Here is a 21,950-nt window from a genome sequence, read left to right as displayed (position 1 = left end):
GCCTGGAGAATTGAACATCTTTATTCAATTTTAAGGCTTCCCTGGTGGCCCAGATGGTAAAGAATCCGCCTGCAATGCAAGAGACCTGGGTTCAATCCCTGGGTGGGGAAGATCCCCTAGAGAAGGAAGAAAGAGGAGGCAACCCCCTCCAGTATTCTTGCCTGGAGAATCCCCATGGATAGAGGAGCCTAGCATGCTACTGTCCATAGGGTCACAAAGAGTCAGACACGACTGAGTGACTAAACCCAGCATTCAGGTTTGAATCAAGATCTCAAACAACTGGATCTGAACTAAGCCACATCTGAATCCTAGTAGCAAGTGAGGCTGGGAAGCTAATGATTACCTGCCAGCCTCTGGAGTCCTGGGAACTGGAGGTATCCTGCAGTGGGTCTCCAGGAACATCCAATCCACAATATCCACGGTCCCCAAAGTGGAAACAATATAGCCTCACACCAAAAATGGAACTGTTTTCAAACTCAGCTCTATTAGGAATGAAGATAAGACTCCTCAAGGGGCCTACCAGGTAGTCAATGCTATCACCTGAGGGGCAAGCTTCTCTACACAGCATTTTAACCAGCTACAAAAAAAAGAAATCAATACTTTCCTAGAAAGTCTGCTTTCGATGTGGTAAAATGTGCTCTTATCCCTACAATCACATTTAAGGTTCTCTTTTCAGCAAAGTAAGTGTTCTGCTCTTGCACAGGTTGTTGTGACTAGAAGCAGGGGACTTGAGTTAATAAAATATCAACAACTTACTAGAAACTGTGGTGAGAAAAACACAAAGCCAGTGTCAACTCAGCATTGTGGGTGCTATTTTGGAATCTTCAGTTTCTTCCCACATATGCAAAGTGGAGGAGAGAATTGCAGCAATTATCAGAATACTTTCAAATTTTAAAAATGATATTTTCCTGCAATTATCTAGATATTTCAGATAAATTTGGGGGTAATTTTGGTCCAAACAATCTTTATAATTGCCCAAATTCTCTTGTACATGTACTTCTAGACACTGCTAAAAATACATAGCAATCAAAGCAGTGCTGTTGGTAAACCCTGTTTCAATTTCACAGAAAAGCTGGGAAAGAAATACAGGAATCAAGAAACTTCTCTTCTCTCAAATGTAATAAAATGCAGAAAAATCTATAAGAATAGCAAAAAAAAGTCAGAGACATCCAAACAAAGGAAGAAACACAGCCTCATAATGTCACCATTTAAAAATAATATCTACTGAGGAAAGATTCTAGAAATTGACCGTAGCTTCTACTTGGCTCCTCCAGAAGCTGAACAATGGATAAAAATGTGAAGAAATAAAGTCCTGAAAAAATGAACTCTACCTCTCATTTGTAGGGTAGTGGGCCAATGGGGTGAGGGATGGAGTTTGGAAATGAAGCTCAGAAGAAAAGTGTCAGAAGTCTCTTTAAACGGTTGCTTGTCTCAGTGTGAGAGAAAAATGACTCATTCATTAGAGACGGGGAGAACTACTAAGAACTGGCACTTTGTTTCACTATCTAAGAGAAACACAGGATATAAATAGTAAAGGGACACATGTGATGAATTCCTAGTTTGTGTATTTTTTTTAATGCCTTTTCCACCCATATCCCAGAAGGAAACGGGAGACAAATAGAGAAGAGAGGAGGAAGTCACCGCTAAGGCAGTTTGTCTTTGAGAAATGAAGAGGCACTGGATTTCCCCGGCATCTGGTGAACAACCTAAAAACCAAATATTTTTATCACTGGATCAGATGCACCCTTAACTAGTAGAGTAAAACTCAGTACAGAACTTTTAACTAAGTCACAGCAAAAGCCTTCAGTGACAAAGCCCTCCAACTGTGATACCCACAGCCCTGGTTCCATCCTCCCACCCCAGACTCACTTTGGTCCCATCCTTGCCCCCTCCTCAGACCACTGAAGAGCAGATGTAACACAACCCATGAATACAACAGCCTAAGTTAGGCCCAGGAGAAATGCAAAGAAACTGATTACAAGTAGAAACATAAATACAAGACTCAAATAGAGGTTTTCCTTATCTTGGAAAGGTACTCCTTTCCCAATTTGGAACCAGTCCATTGTTCCATGTCCAGTTCTAACTATTCCTTCTTGTCCTACACACAGGTTTCTCAGGAGGCAGGTAAGGTGCTCTGGTATTCCCATCTCTTTAAGAATTTTCCACAACATCTAAAAATAAAAAAGAATGAAATACCAAAAGTAATAGAGGAAAAAAGTAAAGAAAATCAATAATTAAAAACTGAGTTCTAATTAGGAATACTTTTGACTGCAAGTAGCAGAAAACTCAGCTAACAGTGGCTTAAACTATGCAGACATCAATTGTTAAGACATCCAGAGGTAGGCAGTACCAAAATTAGTTTGGCAGCTCACTGAGTTCATCAATAATCTAGACCTGTCTGATGTTTACATTCTATCAGCTTGCATGTATTTGTAATATTGCTCCTCATGACCACAAGATGGTTGCCGTAGCTCTAAGATTCACAGCTGCATTCAAAAGTATTCAAAGCAGAACAAGAGGGGAATCAAAGCAAAGGATATTCCTCTTCCTTTTGGGAAAGGAAATACTTTTGTAAAAGCTCTCAGCTTATTTATCCTGGTATTTCATTGGCCAGAAGTGGATCATATGTTCACTCCTAAACTAATCACTGGCAAAGGCAAGAGAATTGTCATAAATCCATCCCTTGCTGGAAATATTAATGTCAGAACCAAACTGGGATCTGTTAGCAAAGAAGAAGCAGGAGTGGCAACTAGGTGGGCAGTCAAAATAACAGTCATTATTGAATTCAGAGTATTCTAACTTGTTACAAGAATCACTGGAAGAAATAAAACAGATCATACACTTTCTAAAATGCAAGAAATAGCATATAAAGAAACTACCATAGGTTCCAACAACACAAGAGATGATTCTACACATGGACATCACCAAATGGTCAATACCCAAATCAGACTGATTGCATTCTTTGCAGCCCAAGATGGAAAAGCTCTATACAGTCAGCAAAAACAGGACCGGGAGCTGACTGTGACTCAGATCATGAACTCATTATTGCAAATTTCAGAATTAAATTGAGGAAAGTAGAGAAAAACACTAAACAATTCTGGTATGACCTAAATAAACTCCCTTATGATATACAGTGGAAGTGATAAATTCAAGGGATTAGATCTAATAGAGTGCCTGAAGAACTATGGACAGAGATTCATAACATTGCACAGGAGGCAGTGATCAAAATCATCCCCAAGGAAAAGAATTGCAAAAAGGCAAAATAGTTGTCTGAGGAGGCCTTACAAATAGCTGAGAAAAGAAAAGAAGTAAAAGGCAAAGGAAAAAAGAAAAGATATATCCATCTGAATGCAGAGTTCCAAAGAATATCAAGGAGAGATAAGAAAGTCTTCCTCAGTGATCAGTGCAAAGAAATAGAAGAAAACAATAGAAGGGGAAAGACTAGAAATCTCTTCAAGAAAATTAGAGATACCAAGGGAACATTTCATACAAAGATGGGCACAATGAAGGACAAAAACAGTATGGACCTAACAGAAGCAGAATATATTAACAAGAGGTGGTAAGAATACACAGAAGAACTATACAAAAAAAAAGATCTTAATGACCCAGATAACCACGATGGTGTGATCACTCACGTAGAGCCAGACATTCTGGAATGCAAAGTCAAGTGGGCCTTAGGAAGGATAATTATAAACAAAGCTAGTGGAAGTGATGGAATTCCAGCTGACCTGTTTCAAATCCTAAAAGATGATGCTGTTAAAGTGCTGCACTCAATATGCCAACCAATTTGGAAAACTCAGCAGTGGACACAGGACTGAAAAATGTCAGTTTTCATTCCAATCCCAAAGAAGGGCCATGCTAAAGAATGTTCAGACTACCATATAATTGCACTCATTTCACACGCTAGCAAGTGAAAGTTGCTCAGTTGTGTCTGACTCTTTGTGACCCCATAGACTATACAGTCCTTGGAATTCTCCAGACCAGAATACTGGAGTGGGTAACCTTTCCCTTCCCTGGGAGATCTTCCCAGCCCAGGGATCGAACCCAGGTCTTCCACATTGCAGGCAATTCTTTACCAGCTGAGCCACAAGCAAAGTGCTACTATATGCTAGCAAGGTCATGCTAAAAATCCTTCAAGCTAGGCTTCAACAGTATGTGAACTAAGAACTTTCACATGTACAAGCTGGCTTTAGAAAAGGTAGAGGAACCAGAGATCAAATTGCCAACATCTGATGAATCATAGAAAAAGCAAGAGAATTCCAGAAAAACATCTACTTCTGCTTCATTGACTACCCTAAAGACTTTGATTTTGTGGAAAATTCTTAAAGAGAATTGGGAAGGGAATATGTCAAGACTATATATTGTCACCCTGCTTATTTAGCTTATATGCAGAGTACATCATGTGAAATGCTGGGCTGGATGAAGCACCAGCTGGAATCAAGATTGCTAGGAGAAATATCAATAACCTCAGACATGTGAATGACATCACCCTTATTGCAGGGAGTGAAGAGGAACCAAAGAGCCTCTTGATGAAGGTGAAAGAGGAGAGTGAAAAAGTTTGCTTAAAACTCAGCATTCAAAAAACTAAGATCATGGCATCCAGTCCCATCACTTCATGGCAAATAAATGGGGAAACAATGGAAACAGGATGAGACTTCATTTTCTTGGGCTTCAAAATCACTGCAGATGGTGACTGCAACCACGAAATTAAAAGACGCTTGCTATGACAAACCTAGACAGCATATTAAAAAGCAAAGACGTTACTTTGTCAACAATGGTATAGTTGGCTTTGGTTTTTCCAGTAGTCATGTATGGATGTGACAGTTGGACCATAAAGAAGGCTGAACACTAAAGAATTGCTTTTGAACTGTGATGTTGGAGAAGACTCTTGAGAGTGCCTTGGACTGCAAAGAGATTGAACCAGTCATTCCTAGTGGAAATCAGTCCTGAATATTCATTGGAAGGACTGATGCTGAAGTTGAAGCTGAAGCTCCAATACTTTGGCCACCTGATGCAAATAGCTGATTGATTAGAAAAGACCCTGTTGCTGGAAAAGATTGAAGACAGGAAGAGAAGGGGATGACAGAGGACAAGATGGTTGGATGGCATCACTGACTCATTGGATGTGAGTTTGAGCAAGTTCTAGGAGATAGATGGTCAAGGACAGGGAAGCCAGGCATGCTGCAGTCCATGGGCCCGCAAAGAGTCGGACATAACTGAGCGAGTGAACAACAACAGCAACCATAGGTTATAAAGCAAAAGACAGCAAACAAAAGGAAATAACCTATATCATTAAAGATATTAACCCATATCATCAAAGCACTATGGTACTTGTATCGATACTTGTATAGACAGAAAGACTAACTGAATAAAACAGAAAGTTCAGAAATTGACACAGATATTTATGGAAATTTATTACTGCATACATAAAGGTAGCATCCCAAAGCTATGGGGAAAATTACAAACTTTTCAATAAGTTGTATGGGAAAACTAATAGACAATCTAAAGAAAAATAAATTTGAAATCCTAATTTATTCACCATACCCAGGATAAATTCCAGGTCTTAATATAAGAAAAGAGAGAGAGAGAGAGAGAGAGAGAGAAGGGAAGGAAGGAAGGGTGAAAGGAAGGGAGGGAGGAATAAAAGAAGAAAGAGATTATAAAAGTACAACACAAATAAAAAAGGGCAAATTCTTTTTTTTTTTTTTTTTATTATAGAACAGGAATTGGCAGTATTTTAACTGGTTGTTCACATAGTAAAAATGGGTTTCCCAAGTGGCACTAGTGGTAAAGAACCTGCCCACCAATGCAGGAGACATAAGAGACGTGGGTTCAATCCCTGGATTGGGAAGATCCCCTGGAGTAGGGCACAGCAACCCACTCCATAATTCTTGCCTGGCGGGTTACAGTGCATAGGGTTGCAAAGAGTCAAAAACTACTATAGTGACTTAGCGCACATGCATGCACATAGTAAATAGTAGCTTCAACTACAAAATTCTGCCACTATAGCAAATGAGCATAGCTGTTTTTCAATAAAGCTCTATTTACAAAACAAATGAAGGGCTGGATATAACTTTGAGCCATATTTCACACCCTGATATAGCATGTGAAAAGTGTTTTAAACTAAGACCCAAAACTCAGAAGCCTCTAAAAAAATATTGATACATTCAACTACAAATTAAAAACTTAAACAAGGTAAAAAAAAATATGTTAAGGATAGTCAAAAGATAAAATGATAAACCACAAGTAAATATTTGCAACTCATTTCAAAATGGGATAAAATTTCTAATATATAAAACTTCTAGAACTCTGTCCATTATATTTTGCGCTTCTCTCATTATTCCCTTTAGCAGGCGAACCTACTCCTTTTCCCAGTCTTAAAGTCTTAAAAAAACCTTTCTTTTGACCCCATTTCTCTCACCAATTACTACCTCATGTTCTACTCCTTTTTGCAGTGAAACTCTTGGAAAGAATTGTCTCCAAGATCTTTCCTCTCTTTCTCCTTTAAGCTCTGCTGGTCCACCAAAACTGCTCTAGTCAAGATCCCTACATTGTTCAAGACAGTGGTCAATTTCAGCCTGTATCTCAATTGACTTTTCATCAGTATGTGCTGTAGATATTCACTTTTTATTCCTTAAAAAAAAAAGAAAAAAATGCACTTGGCTGAGAGAACACCAAGCATCAAACTCTTGGTTGTCCTCTACATCCTTGGTCCCTCCATCACAGGCTACTGTGCTCATCCCTTCTCATCTCCTGAACTCATCAGTTTTCACTCACTGCAGGACTTCAGTGGGGGCTCTTGTCTTTCTTAACTGGGTTCCTGGTCAGTCTTACAAATTGTCACAGCTTTAAACATCACCTAAGGGTAAATACCTCCTGAATTTAAGTCTTAAAGCTAGATCACACTCCTTTACTCCAGATTCATACATATACCTGACTTCTCCACTTGCAGTCTAATAAACATTAAGATCTTACCATATTTTCAGCTGAGCTCCCAATGCTAACCTTAAATATACTCTACCCAAGGTTACTTCCATTATGATGGGAGGCAACCCCATCCTTTCAGTTGCTCAGGTCAAAATATCTGGGACTATCCTCTGCTCTTTCTTTCACACTCTTCACCCTACCTTTAAAAAATATCTGGAATCAACCATTTCTCACCTCTCCTCTTCTACCACCTTGGTCCTAGTCACCATGATGTCTCATTGGATTACTCTACTAGCCTCCAAACTGGCTTCACTACTGCTGCCCAGACCCTCATCAGGTTCTCAATGCAGCAGCCAGAGTGATTATGTTAAAAATAAGTCAGATTATATCACTCTTCTGCTTCAAAACTTGCAGTGAACTCTCCAATTTGCTGATGGAAGTGCTAAAATATGTACAAAGCACTCTAAGAAATTTTTCTCTTCCATTCCTCTCTAACCTCATTTTTCTATTATTCTTTTTTCCTCTTACTTTGCTCCAGCCCCAATAGCTTCTTTCCTGATCTTTGAAAATGCCAGGCACATAACTGCCCTAAGGTCCTTACATCAGGCTTTCCTCTGCCTCTGTGGCTCTGCCCCTGTCATTTGCCTGGTTCACTCCCGCACTTTCTTCAAGTCTTTGCTCAGTGTCATCTTCTCAATGAGATCTGCCCTGACCACTTGTGTTATAACAAGAAATATATTTAGTCTTTGTTCCTGATTCCTAGAACAGCGTTCCTAAAACCCTTGTTATTTTGAGTGATAAGGGTGTTAGGTGCATCTTTTGTTCTAATATTTGGTCTTTAACTCCAGTTCCTGACACAGGAGCTTCTAAAACCTCTGGACTATCCAGAGTGAGAAGGGTGTCTTTTGTATGCTAATGAGATGATTGGTGTCTGGAAGGTCCTAGAGGGCTTCAGGTTGGGGGCTGGTCACAGAAAACCAAGTCATAATTAGAGGCTTGGAACTTTCAGTTCCTACCCACCAACCTGCAAGGAGGGAAGAGGAGCTAGAAATTGAGTTATCACACCTTTCTGATAAAATCTCCATTAAAAAACCCCCAAACTGTGGGGCTCAGACAGTTTCCAGGTTGGTGATGACCTGGGGGTGCTGGGAGGGTAATGCATCCAGACAGAACATGGAAACTTCATGGTGCCACTTTCCCATACTTTGCCCTTCATTTGGCTGTTCATTGTGTCCTTTACAAAATCCTTTGTAATATACCAAAAAACTTAAGTAAATGTTTCCGTGAGTTTTGTAAGCCATTCTGCCAGATGTTTTGTGAGTAACTGGTGGTTTGTGGGAACCAAGTCCAATATAAATTGGTTCAGGTTAGAACCCCAACCTGAACCAATTTATTGCTGGTTGGCTAGAAGTATAGCTGACAATCTTAGACTTAAGGTTGTCACCAGAAGTTGGGGGCAGTCTTGTGAGACTGAATCCTTAACTTGTGAGAGCTGCACTAAGTCCAGGCAGGTAGTGTCAGAACTGAGTTCAATGGTAGGAAATACAATCAGTGACTACTGAGAACTGAAGGATTGCTTGGTATAGAAAAACACACATTTGCTATCAGAAGTGCTGTGTAGAGAATAAAAGAAAGTGTTTTCTTTTACCACACAACTTTCCTATCAACCCCCCATTTGCACTTTCAATCTTCTTTCTCTGACAATTAATTTTCTCCATAGAACTCATTATTATATGTTATGGGAGTATTTTTTGTTGTTCTTTAGTTGCTAAGTTGTGTCTGATTCTTTTGCAACCCCATGGACTGTAACCCGCCAGATTCCTCTGTCCATGGGATTTCCCAGGCAAGAATACTGGAGTGGGCTGCCATTTCCTTTTCTAGTGGATCTTCCCAACCCAAGGATGGAACCCATGTCTTCTGCTTTGGTATGCAGATTCTTTACCACTGAACTACCAGGGAAGCCCCACTGGGAGTATAATGATGAACAAAACATATGCTCTCATAGAACTTACACTTATGAAATGTCGAAGATACCAAGCAAATAATAATACATATGATAATATAGCTAATTAGACAATGACAGCTATGAAAGTATTTCTAAAGGGAAAGATTAAAGTGCTATGAAAATATACAATGAGGCTAGATGGAGAGAAACCTATTCTAGATTCAGAGATTATAAAGAAATGACAGGTACAGTAAAATATGAAGGATAAGTGGGAGCTGGCCAGTAGAGTCAAAGGAAAGGAGAGTGTTCCAGGCAGAGAAAGCATGTGCAAGAGTCCTGGGACGGAAGTAGTCTGGCATATTAAGGACCCTCAAATTGTGATTTATGCCCAGCTATGTCCAACCCTTTGTGACCCTTTGGACTATAGCCTGACAGGCTCCTCTGTCCATGGAATTTTTTAGACAAGAATACTGGAATGGGTTGCCATTTCTTCCTCCAGGGGATCTTCCCAACCCAGGGGTCAAGCTCTCGTCTCTTGCATCTCCTGAATTGCAGGCAAATTCTTTATCAATGAGTCATTGGGGAAGCCCCTTATGTAAAATATTAAAGTTCTAAGCCAGATGTCTGCATACTTTCTATAGGCTTCCCTGGTGGCTCAGTGGTAAAGAATCCACCTGCATTGCGGGAGGTGCAGGTTCAGTCCCTAGGTTGGGAGGATCCCTTGGAGAAGGAAATGGCAACCCAGTATTCTTGTCTGGGGAATGCCATGGACAGAGGATCCTGGCAGGCTATGGTCCATGGGGTCACGAGAGTCAGACATGACTTAGTAACTTAACAACAAAATACTTTCTATAGAGAGCCAGAGTAAATACTTTTGATTCTGTGGGCCAGGATTACAACCCCTACAGTACATCTGTCATAATTTTTCAACTTTGCCATTGTAGCAAGAAAGTGGCCTTAGACAGTATGTAAATGAATGGGCATGGCTATGTTCTGGTGAAGGTGAAGGTGAAAGTCGCTCAGTCGTGTCCGACTCTTTGCGACCCCATGGACTATACAGTCCATGGAATTCTCTAAGCCAGAATGCTGGACTGGGTAGCCTTTCCATTCTCCAGGGGATCTTCCCAACCCAGGGATTGAACCCAGGTCTCCCACATTGCAGGTGGATTCTTTACCAGCTGAGCCACCAGTGAGGCCCTGGCTATGTTGTAGAACTTTATTGATGGAAGTGGCTCAGACTATAGTTTGCCAACCCCTATTCTTAATAATAGGCTCCTATGAGACAGTTTCATAAAAATATTTCTGATCAAGATGTATTCTTTAGGGATCAGTTTAGTACTGGGAATCACACTAGGGATACAGAAATAAATAAAAAGTGTGTGGTCCCTTCTCTTATGGCATTAATAGATATTAAAGATATCAATATAATAACTAGATAATACATTCAAACTGTAGCAAGGGGCAATTAATAAGTTCAGGGTCCTCTGAATTTATAATAGGGGGTCTAATCCAGCCTCGAGGACTAGGAAAATCTAAAGTGACGTTTCAACATAAAACTAGAAGGATATGTAAGTGTTGGCCAGGTAAAGAGTTGAGAGAGAGAATGTCTCAGAGGAAGAATATAGCACTATGAAAACTCAAGTTGAAAGGTTACTTAAGGAGCAGAAAGAAAGCCCATGGGCAGGAATATAGGGAATGAAGGAGAAAGTTAGGTTAGATAAACCTGCTACTGCTGCTAAGTCACTTCAGTCGTGTCTGACCGTGCGACCCCAGCCCTGAGATTCTCCAGGCAAGAACACTGGAGTGGGTTGCCATGTCCTTCTCCAATGCATAAAAGTGAAAAGTGAAAGTGAAGTCGCTCAGTCATGTCTGACTCTTTGCAACCCCATGGACTGCAACCTACCGGACTCCTCCGTCCATGGGATTTTCCAGGCAAGAGTTCTGAAGTAGGGTGCCATTGCCTTCTCCGAAGCCTAGGAGGTACATAAGGCTCAAAATATGTGAGCCCTGCATTTCAATTTAAGGATTCTGAAAATATTTTTGACTTCCTATGAAATTTAAGAATTAGGAATTTCAGAATTAGAAAATTAGAAATTTATGTTCATGGAAGCTCTGTTTTGGATAATCTATACTCTCGGCTTGATCAAGATTTTCTGATTTGGACATTTAGCACTGGATTCCAGGTATGAGCCCTTAGCTGGAGGTAGAGATTTCAGACTCATAAACCATAGGAGTAGATGAGTTCACTTGTTTAGTGTGTGCAGAATGGAAGGGTTAAGGGTAGGGTTTTAGTTACAGAAGGGAAAGTTAGCAGAGAGGAGTGTGGCCAGTTCAGAGAAAAAGGAAGTGACCCAGAGGACAGCAGTGAAGGCAACAGTCAAGAGAAGTTGGATAACTAGTAAAGGTCTTTGCAGCTTGCAATTTCTGATAGCAGGTTCAGTAGCTAGATTCAGACAAATTTATATTGCTATGGTTTTATGACCAAACCAAAGTGAAGAAAAAGGGACAATGAGTATAAACATCTTTTTTCCCCCAAAGCCTCACTACGAAACTTCTACTTCTGGGTAAGAAATAAAAAGAGGAAGATTTGCCCTCCTGTTTGAATATCTGAAACATCAGACAAAAATACATGAAACAATATTCAAATACATTGGACATCAGGCAGCAAAGGACAGTGATCTCTTAGAGATGGGAAACAGTTGAGGGGAGCTCTATGACTGTCTCAGCCCACTGCAGGAAGAAATTATCCAGGTTGCAGTGTAGAGGGAGAAACTGAAACAGCTGAAGTTTATGAGTAGGGTACCAGATAAGAGAGAGAACACTCAAAATCTTCAGAGTGTCCAACTCAGATATATAATGACTTGCTGATCAGATCGTGCACATGAAGAAATCACCTGAGACCAGGAAAAGAACTGCTTAAAAGGATGAGAGGAAACAGTGTCCAGTGTCCACAATATAATCCTGTTCCAACAGTCAAGAGGGAAAAGCTTCACAATTCAGCAGACATCAGCTATTAATTAAAGTAAGAAGGTGCTTTTCTCAATAGTGGGGAAAATTAAACCTAGACTAAAGCCAGCTCTGGGCCCATGTGAAAAAGAAAAACCTTAGATGCAATGGATCAAACTACTCCCAGTTTTTTAAACAGTGTCCCAGAACAAGGCTCAAAAATAGTTTTAGAACTATAAAAACATCCAACAAAACAGCAAGGTAGAATTTACAATGCCTGACATCCTTTCCAAAATTATCAGGCAGACAAAAAAGGAAAATACAAGTCATAGCGAGGTAAAAATAAATCAATCCAAAGTAGCACAGAAGTGACACCAATCAGAAATAGTAAACAAATTATTATTAATGTATATCCAAGAAGCCAAAAAAAAGATTGGACATATTAAGACACGAAAGAAATTAAAAAAATATCCAAATGGAAATTCTAGAGATAAAAGCTATATGGTCTTTGTAGTGATTACACATTGCAGAGGAAAATATTAGTCAGCACACACAATGAGCAAAGCATACAAAAACAAACAGACCAACAGTGAACTGTGGAACAACATATACCTACGATGTAACCTAGCCATTCTATCCCAAGCATTTCCCTAAGAGAAATTAAAGCATATGTTGGTACAAATGTTTGTAGAAACTTTATTTGTAATAGTCCAAACTGAAAACAACCCAAAGTCCATTAGCAGTTGAATAGATTTTTCAAGTTTAAATTATATCCATATAACAAAATTCCACTGAGCAATAAAAAATGAATTATTGATACATGAAACAACATAGGTGGATCTGAAAATAATGATGCAGGACGAAGAAAGGCAGACAAAAGATTACCGTGAGATTGCATTATAGTACAGCTCCAGTAAACGCAAACAAATGTATAATGACCGGAAGCAGATCAATGGAGAAGGGAAACAGGGACAGGCAGGAGGTAGGAATTATAAAGGGACATGAGGAAACTTGATTGTAGTGATGACTTCACTGGAATATGAGTAAGAATATACCCAATGGAATATGCTAAATATGTGTAGCTTAGTGTTAGCCATTCAGTCATGTTCGACTCTTTGCAACCGCATGGACTGTAGCCCGCCAGGCTCCTCTATCCTTGAAATTGTCCAGGCAAGAATATTGGAGTGGGTAGCCAATCCCTTCTCCAGGGGATCTTCCTGACCCAGGGATCAAACCCAGGTCTCGCCCATTGCAGGCAGATTCTTTATCATCTGAGCCACCAAAGAAGCCCCATTTGTAGCTTAGTATATCTCAATTGTATCTCAACAAAGCTGTTAAGAATAAGCATAAATAAATGATTTTGAAACAAAGGAAAGAAATGGTTCTGCAGCTAGAAGTGCCTCTCTTTTTATCAAGAATGGAATCAGAGTTAGAAAATGTTTTGCTGTAACTTTAGCAAAGACTCTTTCACATACGCATTCCTGAGCAGCCCCAAGACCTGGCATTTGTGTTCCTGGCATATGTTTGTCTAATGCAGAAAGAGGAAGTCACCTAAGTGAAAAGGATGTTGGTCTTCAAAACCACACACACACACACACACACACACACACACACACGGGATTGCTCGCTGCACAGTAATTGATATTTAATTCAATGCTGTTAAAACAGCACAAAAACATGTCAGTTTAACAGAATCACTTGTCATTTTAGCATGGAAATAACTTGTAACTTAGTGCTTTAATTTCTTAACATGCCATTTATTTAGGAAGATTCAGACTTCTAGAAGTATTCATTCAGGGAACTTTAAGACCTAATCCACTACATGAAATCCTGATCCTGTAAAAATAGTTTATGAATCTTTCATATTCATTCTGTAGGTTTAATGCGACGGGCAAATTAATGATTTTTTTTTTACCTGTTTCAATTAGAACCCACGTTCTCAATCAACGTTAATAAAACCTATTTGACACTATTCAACGGCCAGCAGATAAAAGAAAACTGCTGTTCATTTCACTACCCGGTCAATTTGGACCAAAAAATTTCGTTCGCGCTTTAAGGAGTCTTTCCGAGCTTAAAACTCCGCTCTTTTTCAGCAGACGCAGAAAGTGTCCCGCCTCTAAGGAGTGCTCAGTCGCTACACACTCTCGGGTACCGACTGGACTCCCAGCGTTCGGGCAAGTTCTTGAAAAGGGCCGATCTCCACCAAAACCAAGCTGGGAAAAGGGACGAAGCCACAGAAGGTTTTGCTCAGCCCTGGGGGAGTGGAGAGTTGGGGTCCTCTAGCTCGGGACTTCGGGCAGGCTTCTGGGAGCTGCTTTAGGCGCAGGAAAATCCCGGCACCAAGTTGTCTCCCCCGAAAGCGCTCAGAAGTCGTGTCCGCGCCCTAGCCACACGGATCCCAGAAAGCCTTCACCCCGTAGAGGATACGGGTACCCCAACCCTGGTGCCCAGCTGGTGGTAGTCCAGGTGACGGGCGACAGAGATGATCTGGGCTGCTCCTATCTCTGGCAGGACTAGACCGGGCGTGGAGGAAGGCAAGATTTGGCCGCCGCGGGAGGGCAGGAACTTGTGCTTTGGCGTGGTCCTGCGCTCTCGGAGCGCGCTGCTGCGCTAGCGTCCTACTAACTTCCCTTTCCTGGGGCCTGGCTGGCTCTGGCAAATTGAGGTGTGGGTGGCTCCCGGAGCCGAGGCTAGCGCGGCAGCAGCTCCAGACCCCCTCCCTCATCCCCCGCCAACGGGGGCGGGAAGCTGCGGGGTGGGAGTAGCGGAGCGTGATTGCCCGAGGCCCCTCCTGCCGTGGAGAGGGAGAGCCATAAAAACCCTGTTGCAACCTGCTCTGGACACCCCCTTCCGCCGGCTGTCACCCCTAGAAGAGACGCGCCAGACTGCTGAGCCCTAGGCGCCCAGCCACGCCCGCCGCCCAGCCAGCCAGCCCGCCACCGTGAGTGCCAAGACCCGCTTACTTGACGCGAGCCGAGGGAGAGGGGGTGCCTGTGAACTTGCCGGGGGCGCTGGGAGGGTCGCGCCCGGATCCCTAACCCCTATGCGCCGGGCTTTCAGGCGCCTCGACGCGCGCTAGCCCCTCTTGGCGGCTGAATTCCACCTGCCCCTTCCTGTCCCCTCTGATGGTACAGCTGCCCTCTCCCCGACTCTCCTGGCTGCGCCGGCCCTCTGGGTTACCTTATGGTGGATAAGGAGGGAGAACACGAGCCCCATCCCAGGGCAGCTGGCAGTTTCCTCGAGGGTTGCCGCCTGGAGGGAGGTTTCCTAAGCAGCGCTCCCCGGATGAGGAATCCCCGGAGCTTGGAAGACCCGCTCCCTGCCGCTTCTTGGAATTTTCGGATCCAATCTGAGACCCACCGGCGAGGGAGCCGTTCTCTCCCCTCTCCCCGCCAGTTGCCACCCCGAAGTACTCTTTGCCATCACTGTGGAGCTCCTGCAGTGGGGCAGACCAAAACTGAAAAAAGAGAAACTTCTCTCTAACAGAGAGAAGCGTTTGGGGAAGAGGGTAGGAAAGGGGTACGTTCTCAACGCAGGGAGAGGAACTTCTAATCTGTTGTTTAAGTGTTTTAAATTGGCGCCGGAGCCTCCCTAACTCAGCTCCTATCACCACCAGGTCGTTGGCTCTGCTACTGGACCAAAGTTGCTCAGTTTTCGGGCGGAGCAGCGGGGCCGGGCCAGAGCAGCTCTTGACCTGAATCCGCAGGATAGTCTCAACCACTCTCTGCTCTCTCTGCGTGACTGGGTCGAGCGGAGATTTAAGGTTGGGGCGGGGGGGGGGGTCGTAGGAGCGGGATGGGCGCTGGGGCCAGAGGAGGAAGATGCGGAGCATGGGTGCTCTGAATCCCCTAAGTCCCCTTCGCTGCACCTTCGGTGTCCGCAGATGCTGGGTAGCAAGCGACTGGGGTTGTCCGGACTGACCCTCGCCCTGTCCCTGCTCGTGTGCCTGGGCGCGCTGGCCGAGGCGTACCCCTCCAAGCCTGACAACCCCGGAGAGGACGCTCCGGCGGAGGACTTGGCCAGATACTACTCAGCGCTGCGACACTACATCAATCTCATCACCAGGCAGAGGTAGGTGGGTCGCGCGGGACTCATGACTCCGGGAGCGCCCCACTTGCACACCCGGAGATCATGGGCATCTTAGAGGGCAAAGACCTTTTCTTTTTCTTTTTTGTATCCCAGGGCCAGACAGCATCAGGCACATACTCAGCTCTCAGTAAATGTTTGCACAGAGAGCAACTGCCTCTGCCACTACTGTCACAAAATCCTGATCCCCAGACTCAGGTCCCCCAATCTGGGTGGCTGGCTGACCATTTCCTCACACCCATCCCCTTGTCTTTTTTGTTCTTAGAGCAGTTGGGGGACTGTTTGGAAACCTGGATAGGAAAGTACCCAGTGAAAGTGGTCAGGAGGGTGCTGGGGAGGTGGCTGTAGCTGAGAGGGCTGCAGGATATCTAGAAAAATAACAGCACAAGCTAAGGAGGAAACAGCTGGGTTACCAAAGACATTGCCAGATTTTTCAACCTGCCCAGACTGAAGCGAAAAGACAAATAGAACTATTTTCCCCCTATAGTGTTTTATTTCAGTCTGAACCCCTTACCTGAAAATCCTGCTCCTAATAAGTAGAGATTTAGCATGAAAACATTAGTCTAAAATGATGAGACTTTTCCCATTTCATAGCATTTTCAAAGAAAATGCCCACCTGGTGCTTTTTTAAAGAGAAACTTACAATGATCTGTTCACTTTAGGGTGAATCCAAGGATTACATGTAATTTGAGAAATTGTCATCTTTATTCTGAACCCCTAGAAAACTAAAATGAAAGGCCACATTTCACTCTCAACATTAAATCTTAAGCAAAAAATCAAATCCAAACTATTTTAGAAGTAACAAAGGATTTAAAATTTGTTTCCAAAATTAATTCATCTTCGTTTTGAATCATACAATTTTTTAAATTACTGAGATCAAATGTCCTTAATAAGCTGAAAACAATGAGCTTTTTACAAAGTTTAGTGTTATTTAACATATTTATGTTTTTGAAGTATTGTTTTTTGTTTGTTATTTTACTATATTTCAAGGAATAGTTGGAAAGAATTCAAAGTGGGGAAGAATTTGTATTTCTTAAAGAAAACTCTAGATTTGATGAAACTTTCTGTTTCATCAAAAAGCTTCTAAAGTACCAATTTATATGAAGTTAGAAATAAATGAAAGTGATAGAATTAAATAGCATTGGTTTATGATCCCTGAAGTCTGACAATTTTCATTAGTGAAAAGCAAGAGTGTCATATCTTAATAGACCTTCAGAAAGTTAATCGCTTCATATTCTTGCTTATGCATCATAAAGACCAGAGAAAAAACTGTACAAATTGTTTTTTTCCCTAGGAAAGACATTGTTAGTTATTTAGTCTGTTAACTATAGCATATAGTGGAACTTAGTTTTACAAAAATGATTGATATAAACCTTTACCATTGTGTAAAGCTTGGCATTTCAAAATGCTTTCCTAGGCATTACTTTGTTCAGTCTTTACCTCAAAGCTTTGAAGTGAATATAACTATCTCCAGTTTACAGATCATGAAATTAAGGACATTTCATGAAAACTTTTTTGGAGTGGTTAAATTGGAGCCCTCCTCTTGATCTCTGGATGTTGTCACTTCTATCAGCACTCAGAGTGATCTTCAACACTTTTGATGAGGAGAAGATAAGGGAAAGGGTTAAGATTCAGGTTAGCAAGTGTTCCTGAAGCTGTTTCCTCTCTCCTCTTCATGTAAGTTCTTTCTTAGAAACACTCAGAGGTTCATAATCTGCACCCATCACCTCCATTCTATACTCTCATCATCTTCCCACCACACACATCCACTCATTTGCACATTTGTATTTTTTTTGCACATTTGTATTTTTTAAAAATTATGTTAAAATATACACATACATTTTAATTTGGTATAAATGGTACTTTGATATTTTCTTTCCTCCCCTTTTCTACTCAGTTCATGCTCTTGTTTCCAAAGGTAGCATCATTTATTCTAGAGCATAGATCTACCACATTTTATTTTTACAGTCCTCTATATCAGTGATTCTCAACTGGAGTTGACGTTATGCTCCCCAAGACATTGGGCAATGTCTGGAGACACTTTCAGTTATCATAATGATGGGATGGGATGAGGTGGGGTGGGGTGGAGTGGGGTCGGATGGGATGGGGAGGGGTGGGGTGGCATGGGGTGGGGAGGGGTGGGGTGGCATGGGGTGGGGAGGGGTGGGGTGGAGTGGGGTGGGATGGGATGGGATGGGATGGGGAGGGGTGGGGTGGGGGGGGTGGGGAGGGGTGGGGTGGCATGGGGTGGGGAGGGGTGGGGTGGCATGGGATGGGGTGGCATGGGGGCTACTACTGGCATCTAGCGAGTAGGGGCCAGGGATGCTGATGAACATCCTGCGGTGCCTAGGACAGCCCTTGACAATAAAGAATTATCCACCTCAAAATGTGCACAGTGCCAAGACTGAGAAACCCAGCCCTGGACTAGAGTTTCTTCCTCCTGGTCTCATTATTATCATCTGGGGAACTTTTAGAATATACTGATGCTGAGCTGCACCCCTGAGGAGTTAAATCAGAATCTCCCAGAGAGTGGGACCTGGGCTTTTTCAAAACCCCCAGAGATGCAGCCTAGAGATGCTGTCTTTAAAGATAAAACATTATCAAGAAGGATAATCCAGAATTAATTAGAGATGGGAGAACAGTCACTGATGCTGCTCTGGATACCTACTACTCTCTGACTACAAATTCTGCTATTGCAGACTTAGGTTCTCTAATGGTAAATTGGAGAAAACATCCACCAGTTCTTTAATTCACTGCAGCATGATGAAAATAAATGAGTTAAGGTTGCCCAAGAGTTTTAGGATTAATAAAATCAACTGATGGACAGAATAAATACATATAAATTGCCGCCTACAGTCTGATATCACAACACCAGAAAATCTTGGAGGAAATCTCACAAATGATGGATGGGGCAGGAGAGTTGGCTTTGCTTTTGTATCCCTTGAGTCCTTGCAAAGGAGCAATAATAGGAACTCTTTCCTCCAAATTTAGATTTAATTATGCTTGATAGGCAGCCAGCATATACTCTCTATCAGCTTTGTTCTGCTGTTTTATCTGATATCTAATCAATCCACAGTGGACTATTTTTTTATTTGTGAAAAAAGCAGCTACTGATGTCCAATGCTTTTTTTGAGAAAGGGAAAAATAGTGTCTTCAAAAAAATACAACTTGGTGTAGATTTCTCAGCTCCTTTGGCAGAGAGAGAGAGAGACAGACAAACAGACCAGGTCCTTACTCACCTGGAGCCAGCAGCATATACTACCCTGGCAGGAAAACATAACCTTGAATTCATATATTGTTCTACCCATACCCTGCTATGGGAGAAAAGAGACCAAGAACATTTCTATGGACCAGTAGGTTTCCTTCATATTTTCAGGGCAGATTAAAATCACGTCAGGAGAGAAGACTTTTAGCTTTTGGCACCCCGAATAAACATGAAAAATATAGGATTTAGAATCTGTAGCTGTGAGAATGGGTGCATTTCAGCAGCAGTAATGCGCATTTTTGTGTATCACTCTGCTGCTTTCTGAGCATTGTGACTTACAGTGGATATTCATCAAGATTCTAATTTTAAGCGGAGTTATGATTTTGTTGATGTTTTATGTTTAATATCACAAATCTTTCTTTTCTAAAGGTGTTTATGATTTCTCCAAACTTACCTTAAAGGACTCTTACTCCCCCCAATCGTTCTTTTTTTTTTTTCCCAGATACGGGAAACGTTCTAGCCCCGAGACCCTGATTTCCGACCTCTTGATGAGAGAAAGCACGGGAAACGCACCCAGAACTAGGTATGAAAAGACTTATGTGGGAAGACTGCTGCAGAGCTCAAGGTGGTCAGGGAAAGGAAATCAGAGAGGGCAGCTAGAAGAACGTGTTGGGATGGGATCCTCCAGACCAGGTAAGATTTGGGCAGAAAGAATGGTGGGGAGCAGAGCATGGAGGACCTTTCTCTTCACATACTCATTTACAAATCTCTGAACTTGTGGGGTAATATTTTCTGATTCAACTTAATTTGATGCTCCTTTGAAATTTTCAAATATAAATGACTTTTGCCTCAAAAATTACTCTATAGAAAATTTCTAACTGGCTTAGATTGGGGAAGCATAGGATATGCCCTAATATCTACATTGAAATAACCAACTGTCCGTCTTTGGCTGAGGTAATCTTTAGTTTTTATAGTCGACGTGGAGGATCTACACATCCTTGGAAAGTCCCTCCTGGCTTCACTCCAGTCACCCTGGTTTTACAAGAAGCTGTAGATAAATCAAGGGGTGCTCCTATTTACTTTTTGACTTATTTTAGTTCATCTGATGTCACATTGTAATGTATCACATTCAGTGAATGAACATTGAACAACATATTATTCTTAGGGCTTGCTTGGAAACTTGGGGCTTTCTTGGAGTGTGGAGCTGCCTTAGGACAGGTGCCCTCTAATATCTAGGTGTTAAACATTGGGCTGGGGTCATTCTAGATAAAGACTGCAAGTGAAAAGATGCCTGCCCCTCCTCCTTTTCCATAGCAGGCTCTCCTGTCCCAGGCCTGCTGTCCCTTCCCCCAGTAAGATGGCCTGTCTACCTTAAACCCAGAGCTCTACAACATCAAGAACCAAACTCCCCAGAAGAGGTCGCTAGAACACATCTGACTGGCTTGTCACTCTTCATTGGGTTCTCCCTCTGTTCTCTTGTGAAATGGCCAGCCAGAGTGAAGGTGCAAGTCTAGAGTTGTCAGGTTTGTTTTCTCTGAAGGACACACAATTTGGATTGGACTAAAACTCCAGCGCTCTTGTCCCTGGCGGCACTAGCACAGACTTGAACAGCAAATGCGAGGGAAGCAGGTAGAAAACTCACAAGGGTGGTTTTGAAATCCTAAGCAATACATGCTTTAATGTTTCATTGGTAGGCATATGAAGTTTGTCACAGTAATAAGTTTAGGATATGCTCTATCTACTCAGGATTAGAAATATAATCATCCAGACGGACCTACAGCCTTAATGCTGTTCTTTGATTTGTGGCCCAAAGTCACATGGCTGGTGCAAGAAATAGAGTTAATTGTACTCTGATTGACAGCTTCAGTCATGTGCACTTAGAAAAAGACAAAACTTGACAGCCTTGAAGTTGCCTGTGAATACGATTTTATTTAAAAGGGTTCTTTATAGTCTATTAAACAGCATCTCACTACATAAAAAGGCTTGCAGGAAAACACAGGAAGCATATTCAGAGTTGAATAACAATAACTTTCTTTTTACAGTTTCGTGTGATTCCTGTAGTTTTGATCTTCAGAAATATTGCAGAGTTCTTCGGCTTCTTTGATAAATACAGAGCCTTTTAAATATTCCCTCTGAGATTTGCCTGAGACTCCCGTTAACATGAGTGAAGCTACTCAGCTGGGTCTCTGTACATTATGCCACTGTCTCCCACTCTGATATTCTACATGGTCGCCTATTTAGAATGCCAGCAGCCTTTTCAACAGTTTCTGATCGTCTTTCAGTTCTGAGTTGGATGTCTCACTCTTGCAAGCCTCCCAGGGAGTTAGAAGCTTCTCTTACGTGCTTTGCTTTTTGTGTTTGACAGGCTGGAAGACCCTTCTATGTGGTGATGGGAAATGAAACTCGCTCTCCAGTCTCTGTCTCTTTTTCAACCCCCATTTCATCCTGTAAAACTAGAGTCTGCCCGTCCTCCCAATGCATGCAGCCCCGTGCTCACCTCTGCAGGGTTTCCCTTTGTCGTCACTGTATATATGTGTGTTTAAATAAAGCACTATGCATTCAAAAGTGTATGCTCCTCAATGCAAAATCTGCTGTTGCAATAGTGAGAGATATTTGAAGTTATTCATTAAATCACAGTCTCCCTCAAGTAGCAGATTCAAGGTTTGTTTCACCAATATTAAAGCAGTGGCTATGGAAGATATAAAGATATGATTTGTGATGACTAAGACTCAGCTGTGGGGGGTGTGTGTGTGTGAATAGCAGATATATCTGAAACACTGGGCAGGGCAATGCTAATTTGGAAAATTTTGCTGAACTTTTCCCCCATTTACAGGGAATTCT

The 21,950-nt window shown here is 42.1% G+C and overlaps 1 protein-coding gene and 1 long non-coding RNA gene across 4 annotated transcripts in view; both read left to right on the top strand.

Annotated features, from left to right (window-relative positions):
* Positions 1–14,042, top strand: part of LOC136170700 (uncharacterized) — a 31,103-nt gene extending 17,061 nt beyond the window's left edge. The window contains exon 3 of one of the 2 annotated variants that reach the window (XR_010663665.1): positions 13,915–14,042. This is a non-coding gene — a long non-coding RNA (uncharacterized lncRNA). Of the gene's footprint in view, positions 1–13,911 lie in introns of both variants that reach the window. The other variant, XR_010663664.1, reaches the window with a different exon arrangement.
* A 2-nt stretch (positions 14,043–14,044) lies between these two features.
* On the top strand, positions 14,045–21,669 carry NPY (neuropeptide Y). 2 transcript variants are annotated; one of them, XM_065939119.1, is made up of 4 exons: positions 14,045–14,759; positions 15,702–15,889; positions 19,612–19,692; positions 21,475–21,669. In XM_065939119.1, the coding sequence occupies exons 2-4, from the start codon at positions 15,702–15,704 to the stop codon at positions 21,497–21,499; spliced, it is 294 nt and encodes a 97-aa protein (XP_065795191.1). In that variant the 5' UTR covers positions 14,045–14,759; the 3' UTR covers positions 21,500–21,669. The 2 variants fall into 2 exon arrangements, with proteins under 2 accessions (XP_065795191.1, XP_065795190.1); XM_065939118.1 differs by lacking the exon at positions 14,045–14,759 and adding an exon at positions 14,811–14,946.
* The last annotated feature ends 281 nt before the right edge of the window (positions 21,670–21,950 follow it).

Source organism: Muntiacus reevesi, chromosome 6, assembly GCF_963930625.1.
Source record: "Muntiacus reevesi chromosome 6, mMunRee1.1, whole genome shotgun sequence".
Lineage (NCBI taxonomy): Eukaryota > Metazoa > Chordata > Mammalia > Artiodactyla > Cervidae > Muntiacus > Muntiacus reevesi.
The sequence above is the reverse complement of the archived record's forward strand: the minus strand, read 5'-3'. Positions and strand labels throughout refer to the sequence as shown.